A 13917-nucleotide genomic window follows, 5' to 3' on the forward strand; every position below is an offset into this window, starting at 1 on the left:
TCAATCAAAAATGTTATGAATTGTAAACTGTTGCTGACCTGATAAAACTATTTTGTTGAACTTTTAAGAGCTCAGAGATTCAAAACAAGACCACATATTTGGTGTTGATCTCTGATTGAAAGGGAAAAATATTGGATTTGTAAACAGTGCAGTTGAAATTTGGTAACAAGTATGATTTGTGTGCTTGTCAACCTCTCTGTGTCCACCAGATGGTGGAGGCTCATCTGCCACAGTCAGTGAGGGAGATCCTGATTTGGACTGTGGATTTCTTCCGGAAAAATCTACTGAGCTGGATTCGGGAACATGGTGGATGGGTGTGTTCATACTGTATCTGATTTCTTTTCTCTTTTTTTTTTTGCATTTCCCTTTGTGTTTTATGGTCACAGAAACATTTTATTCACAAGGAAAATACTATACACTGTTGATTAATATTGGGAATATGCAAGGAATTTCTGAATTTTGAAAAAAAATTTCAATAATTGTAGTTCAATGTATTTAATATCCCATTAGTTAAAATCAAAAACTATTTTCTCTCACAGCTTATAAAATGAAACCATGCAGAGAGGTTGAAAATTTGGTTGAGTGGCAGTTCATTGGATATCCAAAGCTTGTATAATAAAAAGCTTTAATATTGTATAGCTTTATGAGTACTTTAAAATATTAGCATCTGACACTGGCTAAACATTTTTTAGTGTGCAATGTTACTGTGCTTATTTAGCACATTTAAGTAGGCCATTTGTTTGGAGTGTGTTTTAGTAGGAGTTTGCACAGATTTGCTAGAGGAATGTCTTTTTGTCTGAAATATACTGCTCAAAAAAATAATTACAATTATGTGAATCCCTCTTCTGGGATATCAACCTCTCCAGTTAGGGAGCAAAACCAAGTGTGAATCAATTTCACCAGCTGTTGTGCATGTGGAACAAATAACTGGTGTAAATAAGAGGCAATTAATAACCCCCTAAAGGAATCTTTCTGCAGGTGGAAGCCACAGACCATTCCTTGTCCTTATCCTTTCTGTCTGATTTTTGGCAAATTGTTCATTTTGCCAGAGCCCTTACCACTAGAGATAGTATGAGGTGGTGTCTGCAACGCACGGGAGATGCTCAGGTAGTGCAGCTCAGCAAGCATGACATATCAATGCGCACTTTGGCAAGAAGGTTTGTTACATCTCCCAGCCCAGTATCACGAGGATGGAGGCGATACCAAGAGACTGGTCAGTACACCAAGAGGTGGAGAGGAGGCCCAAGGACGGGATCAACACAGCTGAAGGAGGCGATACCAAGAGACTGGTCTGTACACCAAGAGGTGGAGAGGAGGCCCAAGGACGGGATCAACACAGCTGAAGGAAGGCTATCTGTTTCTTCGTGTATGAAGAAGTAGAAGGGGCACTCACAATCCTACAGAATGGAGACGCCGTGGAGAATTTTTCTGCTTCCTTCAACATCCTCCAGCATGACCGGTTTAGCTGTTGGTTCAGTGATGGCCTGGGAAGACATTTTTGTAGACCTGTACACAGACCTTCCTTGAGCTAGCCAGAGCTACCCGGATTAGGTATTGCCATTAGGTATTGGAATGAGATCTTCAGACCGGTTGTCAGACTATACCGTATACTGGTGCAATGGCCCTGGATTCCTTCTGCCCCATGTGGCTGGAGTGTGTCAGCAGTTCCTAAATGTTGAAAACATGCTATGGACTGGCCAGCCTGTTCCCCAGACCTGAATCAAGTCAAGCACCTCTGGGACATCATGTCTTGTTTCATCCACTGCCAGCCACATCGCTAGAGATGGGAATAGATTCCATTTTCAAAACTGCTAAACAATTCGATTCTTTATCGATTCTCAAATTTGTAGTTTGGCAGAGAAAAACATCCAGGGGACTTTGAATAGATTAAAAGAAATAATTGAATGAATAAAATAAAATAAAAAACTCCCACTGGATATTAAATCCAGGCTTCTCACTATCATAAAAACATTATCCCCAAAAGACGATTAATATGCTGTGGTGAAGGTTGTGTATGCAAGTCCCTGCGTTGTAAACGTGCCCTGAGCGGGCACTGTATATCTTGCGGCAAGCGTGTGAAGTATGTTCTTTTCCCCTACCTGAGCATGCTTCAAGATGTTTTAATGACACCCCAGTTGAAGATTATTGAAAAATTAAAAGTACAACAAAAAGAACTACACACATTGTATAGTATTTAAATACAAAGACGCATTGTTGTAGAGATCGCCAACTTATTGCTAACACTCAATGGAAAAACCTATTCACAGGCGAGCAAATATTTCCATTAGCTCACCGGAGGTATTTACCTTCAAATAACATATTCACACACAAATGATGTAGTAACACGTACAGACAGCTAATATAATAATACTCTCAGGCATATTCTTCCTAATCTGTGAAAAATTAGTTTATTCAAGTTCTAAGGCGACTTTCTTCAACTCTTTTTTTTTTTTTTTTTTTTGTAAGCTTTGAGTAAACTTGTAGCTCCTTGCCTGTATCGCTCCACACTGCCCCTAAGAATCCAAGGCAAACTTCCGGTCGCAGTTTCTGGCAGGGGGGATTTTAGTATTTACACATGGAAAATTTGTATTCACTGTCTTCCAGAATGCATTGCTATAGGTAAAATTACTGTATCACATTTTGACTGTGTCTTAGTTTTATTTTCTAAAGACCGGCTTTAATAGTTAAAGTTGTGTTGTTTTTAGTCATTAAATTACTTCTGCTTTTGGTGACAATCTGGCACCCTTACACAGAATGGTTAGAGAGAGGTTACAGTGATATAGCCTGTTAATATCACTTGCAGGTCGATCATCCCGTGAATGTTAGATGGGCCACACGTTGCGTAAATGGCGTAACATGCGGATTACGTCATTCTCCCCTACTAGAATCGATAAGGGAACCATTTGAAAATTTGGTGAACGATTCCAAGGAATCATTAACTTCAGAACCGGTTCTCGATTCCCATCCCAACACGTCGCACTACAGACTGTCCAACAGATGGCCTGATCAAGGTCTGGGAGAAGATTCTCAGGGGAACATCTGTCATCTTATCAAGGGTATGCCCACACATTGTAGGGAGTGCATACAGGCACGTGGAGCCCACACACACAACTGAGCATAATTTTGACTTGTCACAGAACATCAGCCTGTTATCTGATTTGTCCACTTTTACTTGGAGTATGATTCTGAATCCAAACCACTGACTGTTAATTATTTTTCTTTCCATTAATCATTCTTTTGTTATTTTGTTCTCAATGCATTCCACTACTGCGCTATGTGATCATGAAAGTAGCTTCACTATTTAAAATCTATTTTATATTGAAAACTGTGACATAAAATAGCTTTTCAGTCTCAAAATGTCAGATTCAGAAGGAGCAGTGTGGTTTTCGTCCTGGAACACAGAATCAGTTCTACACCCACGGCAGGGTCCTTGACGATGCCTGGGAGTTTGTCCAACCAGTCTAGATGTGCTTTGTGAACTTGGAGGTCCTATGGAGGGTGCTCCGGGAGTATGGAATACCAGAACCCTCTAAGGGCGGTTCGGTCCCTGTACGACCGTTGTCAGAGTTTGGTCCGCATTGCCGGGAGGAAGTCAAATTTGTTTCCAGTGAAGGTTGGACTCTGCAAAGGCTTCCATTTGTCAACGATTCTGTTCATTACCTTTACGATCAGAGTTTCTAGGCATAGCGGAGGTGTTGAGGGAGTCTGGTTTGGTGACCTCAGCATTGCGTGTCTGCTTTTTGCAAATGATGTGGTTCTGATGGCTTCATCAAGCTGTAATCTTCAACCGTTGCTGGAGTGGTTCGCAGTGATTCGCAGTGTGTGAAGCGAAAAGGATGAAAATCAGCACCTCCAAATCTGATGCCATGGTCTTCAATCGTAAAAGCGTGGAGTGGTTAGGGTCTCCGGGTCGAGGAAGAGATCCTGCTCAAGTAGAGGAATTCAAGTATGTTGGGGTCTTGTTCATGACTGAGGGAAGAATGGAGCAGGAGATCGACACGCAGATCGGTGCAGCATCTGCATCTGTATCGGTCTGTCGTGGTAAAAGAATGACCTGAGCCGAAACGTGAAGTATCGATTTACCGGTCGATTTATGTTTGTGCCATCACATATGGTAATGAGTTGGGGGTCGTGACCATAAGAACAAGATCACAAATGCAAGTGGCCGAAATGCGATTTCCTCCGCAGGGTTTCTTACAGATAGGATTATAAGGTTGGCCATCCGGGAGGGGCTCAGAATCGAGCCACTGCTCCTCTGCATAGAGAGGAGCTAGATAAGGTAGCTTGGGTATGTGGTTAGGATGCCCCCTCGACGACTCCCTGGTGAGGTGTTCCAGGCATGTTCCACCAGGAGGAGGCCACGAGGAATACCCAGGACACGCTGAAAAGACTGTCTCCCAGTTGGCTTGAGAACACCTCGCGATTCCCCACTCCCCCCGGAAGAGCTGAACGAAGTGGCTGGGGAGAGGCAAGTCTGGGCTCCCCTGCTTTAGAGGATGCCCCCACAACTCAACCCCTGTATAAGCAGAAGAAAATGGATGGATGGGTGAAATTGTGACATTATGACCACACTACTGAGAAATGTAGTTAAATAAGTTATTTAATAACACTGCTACTGCCCAACACTCAGGGCTGAATTGGGACAAAAAATCGGCTATTCATTTTTGGTTTAGACCAGTGATTTCCAACCTTTTTGGAGCCAAGGTACATATTTTACAATTGAAAAATCTCACGGCACACCAACAAACAAAAATGTCACAAAAGGTGGATACATTAATTACTGTACATACTTCCTGCCATCTAAAAGAAGACCTTTTAATTGTTCTGTCTGTCACTATGCCTCAAAGGCATAAATAGATGAACAAAGATACATTATTTCTTGTAAATAAATATTTTTTTTTAGAAATTATGTAAAATTATACAATTTCCCACAGCACACCTAAAGAGCGTTCACAGCACACTAATGTGCCCCGGCACACTGGTTGGGAGTCACTGGTTTAGACCGGCCCCACATAATCATCAGAACACATACTGTAATAATAATAATAATTTGTGATTATTTTCAATTTGTGTATGTGTTCCCCTAAGGAATGCATTTTACTATTATCTCAAATGCAACTCTAATTATTGTGTTGTGTATGTTATGTAGTGTGTACAGTATAATCCATTTCTAATCCAATCTCTCCTCTCTCCCAACTGCTAAATCAACACCCTGTCTTGACTAGACATAAAAAAGGGAGAGATCTTTTATAATATAGGAGGAGGTATTGCAAACTTAATTATAAACAAAATTAAAATTATAAATATTTACAACTACCTGGAAAAAAATTGCAACAATTTAAACCATCAAAACACTATAATGTGGGACTATTCCACTAATGCTTGCAGATGTTCCATCCTTTTTCATTTGTTTTTTTCCTACGTAGACGGCCCTATTCAGCATGTCACAGTTACATTTTCATTTTCTGATAATAATCTGAAAAGGCACCTAGTCGTGCATGACACTAAGATTACCGAAAAGAAACGGCTTCAGGTGTCCTTATAACCAAAAAAATAGCAGCAACATGTTTATAAGAAAAAACGTACTTTGCATCTAGGCTGATGATAATTTACAGTTAAACATTACTTTAGAAGTCTATCAAATAACCATTTTGTAAAGCAAAAAAGTAGATTTACTCATGCATAGTTGTAGTTTCAAGCATAATGTGTCATCAACATCCTAAATATCAGATGTTTTTGTCCATTGTTAACTCCACCACTTTTGTCTGCTCTGTGTAGTTCAATTGAATTTTTTGATCAGTTTTATTGAAATCGTCTTTAGTATGTATTTTCTGAATTTCCTTGATATTGCAGCTCAATTCCAATTCTCCCAACCTTTAAAAAGCTGTAACATCAATTTGTATCAGACTAAAAACTGAGTTTTATAAGCTCCTGCAAAGCAGCCACATCTTAAAAGCCTTTGACACTGTCTTACTCCTTTTCACTGTGGGCATACCTTTTGCTAATAATGCTTTTATACAACCCCAATTCCAATGAAGTTGGGGCGTTGTGGTAAACATGAATAAAAAAAGAATACAATCATTTGCAAATCATGTTCCACCTATATTTAATTGAATACACTACAAAGACAAGATATTTAATGTTCAAACTGATCAATTTTATTGTTTTTAGCTAATAATCATTACATTTTATGGCTGCAACACATTCCAGAAAAGATGGGACAGGGCGATGTTTACCACTGTGTTACATCACCTTTTCTTTTAACAACATTCAATAAATGTTTGGGAACTGAGGACACTAATTATTGAAGCTTTGTAGGTGGAATTCTTTCCCCTTCTCGCTTGATGTACAGCTTTAGCTGTTCAACAGTCCGGGGTCTCCGTTGTCGTATTTTACACTTCATAATGCGGCACACATTTTCAATGGGAGACAGGTCTGGAATGCAGGCAGGCCAGTCTAGTACCTGCACTCTTTTCCTACGAAGCCACGCGGTTGTAACGCATGCAGAATGTGGTTTGGGATTGTCTTGCAGAAATAAATGAAAAGAACGTAGCTTGGATGGCACCATATGTTTCTCCAAAACGTGTATGTACCGTTCAGCATTAATGGTGCCTTGACAGATGTGTAAGTTACCCATGCCATTGGCACTAACACAGCCCCATACCATCACAGATGCTGGCTTTTGAACTTTGCATCCATAACAGTCCGGATGGTTATTTTCCTCTTTGGGCCGGAGGACACGACGTCCACAATTTCCAAAAACAATTTGAAATGTGGTATTGTCAGACAACAGAACACTTTTCCTCTTTGCATCAGTCCATCTTAGATGAGCTCGGGCCCAGTGAAGCCGGCGGTGTTTCTGGGTGTTGTTGATAAATGGCTTTTGCTTTGCATAGTAGAGTTTCAAGTTGTACTTACGGATGTAACGCCGAACTCTATTAACTGACATTGGTTTTCTGAAGTGTTCCTGAGCCCATGTGGTGATAACCTTTACACATTGATGTCGGTTTTTGATGACGTGCCGCCTGAGGGATCGAAAGTCACGGGCATTCAATGTTGGTTTTCGGCCTTGTCGCTTACATGCAGTGATTTATCCAGATTCTCTGAACCTTTTGATGATGATATGGACCGTAAATGATGAAATCCCTAAATTCCTTGCAATTGTACATTGAGGAACATTGTCAGTAAACTGTTTGACTATTTTCACACGCACTTGTTCACAAAGAGGTGAACCTCTCTCCATCTTTGCTTGTGAATGACAGCAATTCAGGGAAGCTCGTTTTATACCCAATCATGGCACCCACCTGTTCCCAATTAGCCTGTTCACCTGTGGGATGTTCCAAACAGGTGTTTGATGAGCATTCCTCAACTTTCTCAGTCTTTTTTGCCCAAAAAAAAAAAAAGGACAGTCATTGGTATGCCTGGCACAGAAGCCACTGTACGTCAACAATAGTCATTAGGTGGAAGCTCCCTTATTAATATTCCATTCAATGGTAAAGTGGTAGTGGGGCTGTGTCACGTTCAAGGAGGCCATGTTTTTGTGTTATTTGTTAGAGGCAGACTTAATGAGTTCCTTTGGAATGGACTGCATTGTAAGTGGGAGATAGGTGGTGTCGTAAGCCCCCTCCTCTGTTAACCGATGGTCTTTCCACCTTCGCGTAGATGGCCTCTCTCACTCCTCTTTCAAACCATCTGTCTTCCCTGTCTAGAATATACACATTTTTGTTGTCAAAACAGTGCCATCTTTCTTGGAGGTGCAGGTAGACAGCTGAGTCTTGATCAGAGGAGTTTGCAAGTCTGTGTTATGACATGCGTCTGCTCAGTGGTTGCTTGGTTTCCCCGATGTATGAATCTGTGCATTCCTCACTGCACTTAACAGCATACACTAGATTGCTTTTCTGGGTATGGGGTGTCCGGTCTTTGGGCTCTACCAGCCTTTGTCTTAGGGGTTTGCCAGGTTTGACATGTACCAGAATGTCGTGATGGTTGAAAATTCTGCTGATTTTCTCAGACAGACCTGATACATACGAAATGACAATATTGTTGGGTCTGTCACTCTTTTCTTTCTCCTCCACCTTGCTCTTGCTAATGTGGCGTTCAAACAATATTTGTGGTATGGTTAAATAAAATTGTTTCTTTTTGTCAACAGATCAGCAGTTTCTCAGAGCTGACAACATCCTCCATGCAGACCGTGGGATTGAACTCCCAAAACTATATCCTCATCATCATCTTCTGTGCTGGCCTGGCTCTAGGAAGTGTTATCACCTGGAGGCTGACCAGACACTGCTAAGGACCCTCATACAACATGCTGCTTGCTTACCCAGTTGCCACTATTCTACTTTTCTTTTTCTTTTTTTGAGGATTTTGTGTTGTTATGTTTTGGCACCACGATGTCAAAAATGGTACTTTGGTATTTTCATACTTCTATTGAGACTGTATTTTATTAAATATTATGTGTTATCCTTCGTGTGATTAGGACACCAAATTTTAAAAAAATGGCAGCATTCTTGTGGTCTAAATGTATTGAAATTTGTGAAATTAATGTATTTTCTTGTGAAGGAATATTTGAGATTGACAGTTTTTTTTTTATGTGTTGGGGTATATGCAAATGAATGCATCCCTATGGGGGGGCACAAGCCAGTGCAAACTGTAGGCCGGTCCCAAGCCCAGATAAATACAGAGGATTGCGTCAGGAAGGGCATCCGGCATAAAACTTTGCCAAACAAATATGAGCATTCATCAAAAGAATTCCATACCAGATCGGACGTGGCCCGGGTTTACAACGTCCGCCACCGGCGCCGTCAACCTGCAGGGCGCCGTTGGAAATTCAGCTACTGTGGGTCGAAGTCAAAGAAGAAGAAGAAGAGGTGGAAAGCGGGGTCTTCGGCAGAAAGAGAACAGGAAAGCACAGAGCCTAGAACTGAATGTGGGGACTTTGAATGTTGGGACTATGACAGGAAAATCTCGGGAGTTGGTTGACATGATGATTAGGAGAAAGGTTGATATATTGTGTGTCCAGGTGACCAGGTGGAAAGGCAGTAGGGCTAGAAGTTTAGGGGCAGGGTTTAAATTATTTTTACCATGGTGTCGAGACTCAAGAGAAATTGAGTCGGGGTTATTTTAAAAGAAGAGTTTGCTAAGAATGTCTTGGAGGTGAAAAGAGTATCAGATCGAGTGATGAGGCTGACACTTGAAATTTAGGGTGTTATGTGTAATGTGGTGAAAGAGAAATTCTGGAAGGAGCTAGACGAAGTAGTTCTGAGCATCCCAGACAGAGAGAGAGTCGTAATTGGTGCAGATTGTAATGGACATGTTGGTGAAGGTAATAGGGGCGATGAAGAAGTGATGGGTAAGTACGGCATCCAGGAAAGGAACTTGGAGGGACAGGACGAGTGTTGTGCAGCTTTTCGGGAAGAGGTGAGACAGGCTCTCGGTGGATGGGAGGAGCTTCCAGAAGACTGGAACACCACAGCCAAGGTGATCAGAGAGGCAGGCAGGAGAGTACTTGGTGTATCTTCTGGCAGGAAAGGAAAGAAGGCGACTTGGTGGTGGAACCTCACAGTACAGGAAATCACACAAGGAAAAAGGTTAGCTAAGAAGAAGTGGGACACTGAGAGGACCGAGGAGAGGCGAAAGGAATACATTGAGATGCGACACAGGGCAAACGTAGAGGTGGCAAAGGCCAAACAAGAGGCATATGATGACGTATGGAAGGTTGGACACTAAAGAAGGAGAAAAGGATCTATACAGGCTGGACAGACAGAGGGATAGAGATGGGAAGGATGTGCAGCAGGTTAGGGTGATTAAGGATAGAGATGGAAATATGTTGACTGGTGCCAGCAGTGTGCTAGCTAGATGGAAAGAATACTTCGAGGAGTTGATGAATGAGGAAAATGAGAGAGAAGGGAGAGTAGAAGAGGCAAGTGTGGTGGACCAGGAAGTGGCAATGATTAGCAAGGGGGAAGTTAGAAATGCATTAAAGAGGATGAAAAATGGAAAGGCAGTTGGTCCTGATGACGTTCCTGTCGAGGTATGGAAGCATCTAGGAGAGGTGGCTGTGGAGTTTTTGACCAGCTTGTTCAATAGAATTCTAGTGCGTGAGAAGATGCCTGAGGAATGGAGGAAAAGTGTACTGGTGCCCATTTTTAAGAACAAAGGTGATGAGCAAAGCTTTGGGAACTATAGAGGACTAAAGTTGATGAGCCACACAATAAAGTTATGGGAAAGAGTAGTGGAGGCTAGACTCAGGACAGAAGTGAGTATTTGCGAGCAACAGTATGGTTTCATGCCGAGAAAGAGTACCACAGATGCATTATTTGCCTTGAGGATGTTGATGGAAAAGTACAGAGAAGGTCAGAAGGAGCTACATTGTGTCTTTTGTAGATCAAGAGAAAGCCTATGACAAAGTACCCAGAGAGGAACTGTGGTACTGCATGCGGACGTCTGGAGTGGCAGAGAAGTATGTTAGAAAAATACAGGACATGTACGAGGGCAGCAGAACAGCGGTGAGGTGTGCTGTACGTGTGACAGACGAATTTAAGATGGAGGTGGGACTGCATCAGGGATCAGCCCTGAGCCCCTTCCTTTTTGCAGTGGTGATGGATAGGCTGACAGATGAGACTGGAATCCCCGTGGACCATGATGTTTGCAGATGTCATTGTGATCTGCAGTGAAAGCAGGGAGCAGCTGGAGGAACAGTTAGAAAGATGGAGGCATGCACTGGAAAGAAGAGGAATGAAGATTAGCCGAAGTTAGACAGAATATATGTGCATGAATGAGAAGGGTGGTGGGGGAAGAGTGAGGTTACAGGGAGAAGCGATAGCAAGGGTGGAGGACTTTAAATACTTGGGGTCAACCGTCCAGAGCATTGGTGAGTGTGGTCAGGAAGTGAAGAAACTAGTCCGAGGAGGTTGGAACGGGTGGAGGAAGGTGTCAGGTGTGTTATGTGACAGAAGAGTCTTTGCTAGGATGAAGGGCAAAGTTTATAAAACAGTGGTGAAGCCAGCCATGATGTACGGATGAGAGACAGTGGCACTGAAGAGACAATAGGAAGCAGAGTTGGAGGTGGCGGAAATGAAGATGGGGAGGTTCGCTCTCGAAGTGACCAGGTGGGATAAAATTAGAAATGAGCTCATCAGACGGACAGCCAAGGTTCGATGTTTTGGAGACAAAGTTAGAGAGAGCAGACTTCGATGGTTTGGACACGTCCAGAGGAGTAATTGTGAGTATATTGGTAGAAGGATGATGAGATTGGAGCTGCCAGGCTCCAGCTGCCAAAGAGAAGATTGATGGATGTCGTGAGGGAAGACATGAGGGCAGTTGGTGTTCGAGAGCAGGATACAGGAGATAGGCTGACATGGAAAACGATGACGCGGTGTGGCGACCCCTCACGGGACAAGCTGAAAGGAAAAGAAGAAGAGAATAAGAGTGGCGAAAACAGAAGCAGGGAGCAAGGCTCCAATATCCAGAATATGTAAACAGGGTGTTGTTGGTTTACGACAGTGCATCCATCCATCCATCCATTTTCTGAGCCGCTTCTCCTCATTAGAGTCGTGGGCGTGCTGGAGCCTATCCCAGCTATCTTCGGGTAGGAGGCGGGGTACACCCTGAACTGGTTGCCAGCCAATCGCAGGGCACATACAAATAAACAACCATTTTCACTCACATTCACACCTACGGGCAATTTAGAGTTGTCAATTAACCTACCATGCATGTTTTTGGGATGTGGGAGGAAACCGGAGTGCCCAGAGAAAACCCACGCAGGCACGGGAAGAACATGCAAACTCCACACAGGCGGGCCGGGAATTGAACCCCGGTCCTCAGAACTGCGAGGCAGACGCTCTAACTAGTCGCTCACCGTGCCGCTACGACACTACCAGTATATGAAATTTAGAAGTTTCGGATGGTACACTCTGAACTAGTTTAGGGAGTTGTGTAAGAAAAAGTCATCAAGTGGCACAAGAAGGCAAGCTCGAATTTTTTTTTGAAATTATTATTATAATATTATTATTTTTAATTTATTTTTTGAATTTTGTTTTCCTGAATTGTTTTTATGTTTTTTTTTTTTTTTTGGTGGGGGGGGGGGGGGGGGGGGGGGCTTTTCCCTCTGGCTCAGGCCACACCATTGCTAGTCATACAAGCATCCATCCATCCATTTTCTGAGCCGCTTATCCTCACTAGGGTCGCGGGCGTGGTGGAGCCTATCCCAGCTGTGATTGGGCAGGAGGCGGGGTACACCCTGAACTGGTTGCCAGCCAATCGCAGGGCACATACAAACAGACAACCATTCGCACTCACATGCACACCTACAGGCAGTTTAGAGTCTCCAATTTATGCATTTTTTTGGGATGTGGGAGGAACCCGGAGAACACCCACGCAGGCACGGGGAGAACATGCAAACTCCACACAGGTGGGGCCGGGGATTGAACCCGGGTCCTCAGAACTGTGAGGCTGACGCTCTAACCAGTCGGCCACCGTGCCGCCGTCATACAAGCAATTAATTAATTTGCATCCCTAAGGCCGCCGTCGTACAAGCAATTCATTAATTTTCATGCCTAAGTGTTAGTACATTTAACTTTTACCAAAGCTAAATAGAACTTATTTGAATTAGCGAAAGTCCTAAATTGCTTTCACAAATTGAATTGACTTGCAGTGATAAACATCACACACCGTCAAATCAATTTGTTTAACTGAATCATAACTACATTTATTTAGCAAAGCTAAATTAATTAATTGGTTAAATTCGTTTAAAATTTAGTTGATTCGTTTCACTCCACCCAAGTGCACTTCACAACTATTTTAAATCAATGATTAAATTGCCAACTCTCATGCAGCAATTTTAATTTGATCAAATATATTTTGTGCGCATAACTTGACTCCGTTAACACTTTTGCTCGATTCGATCAGTGCTTCTACGCACATTCTCGAACACCTTTAAAGTTACGTGATAAACTCTCACACCATAATCTCACACCATAATTTGCAAACGCTATTTAATTGTTTAACAATTAATTACACCGCTTATATTGTGCCTCTATTCCAAATTAGACACACCGCTTAAACGAGCTTACATTACAAACAATTCAGTTATTATATTATTATATTATTGTTATTATATTCATACAGCACCTGCACACGCAACACAATAATGGCGGAACTTTCAGAAAGTCCGAGTCAATACGACAGACACAATGGAAGAGCATGTCAGTAACTTAACTGGGGACGTTGTCCTGGGCTATGCAGTCTCTCTCAAAAATGCTTTGAAGCCTTGAAGTCCTCAATAACAACATTACACAACTTATGACTGATGACGAGCACAAAACCTTAAAAGATAAAAATCTCGCTTGAACGCTTGGTTGCATGGTGCTGAACTCAAATAGAGTGACCTCGACGACACTCGGGTGAAGCACAGACTGGAAGCTGAACAACATAAAGTCCAGTTAACTGTACATCTGACAGAAACCACCACCTCCTTGATGTTGAAATTGCTGCGGAGGCTCGGTTAGCCAACCTAACTGCTGCAGCATGTCTAAAGACGTGATGATGATAAATCAGCCCAGGCCCCTATCTCTAGTGAACTAACTTCCGGAGTTCACCAAAAACAGCTACAAGACTCTTATGCCGAGATTCCCCACTTAAAAGCTCAAACTGGTATAATTAGCTGACCGACTGTCTTATGACCAAGTGCTTGAATTACGGGCCGAATATCAGCGAGCAACTCTTCTGCTGCGTCAAGATTCCGGTGACATCCAGCGGCTCACCGAATGCACTGAAACGCTCAAAGCAGAACGCTCCAAAGAGATGGAACAGTCCTACGAGATCAAGACAGTCACAGCAGTCCTTGAGACGGAGCTGTCCCGCCTCCAGCAACAGCTCCAGGACCAAGAGGATGAGTTATCCCATGTCAGGCGTGAGCTA

At 42.7% G+C, this 13917-nt stretch overlaps 1 protein-coding gene across 1 annotated transcript in view; it reads left to right on the forward strand.

Annotated features, from left to right (window-relative positions):
• The window catches only part of LOC133415089 (apoptosis regulator BAX-like), a 12233-nt gene extending 3725 nt beyond the window's left edge, over window positions 1-8508 (forward strand). The window contains exons 5-6 of the mRNA XM_061700910.1: window positions 210-314; window positions 8150-8508. Of these exons, the coding sequence (XP_061556894.1) occupies window positions 210-314; window positions 8150-8290 (246 nt within the window). The 3' untranslated portion in view covers window positions 8291-8508. The remainder of the gene's footprint in view (window positions 1-209; window positions 315-8149) is intronic.
• The last annotated feature ends 5409 nt before the right edge of the window (window positions 8509-13917 follow it).

Source organism: Phycodurus eques, chromosome 16 (genome assembly GCF_024500275.1).
Source record: "Phycodurus eques isolate BA_2022a chromosome 16, UOR_Pequ_1.1, whole genome shotgun sequence".
NCBI lineage: Eukaryota > Metazoa > Chordata > Actinopteri > Syngnathiformes > Syngnathidae > Phycodurus > Phycodurus eques.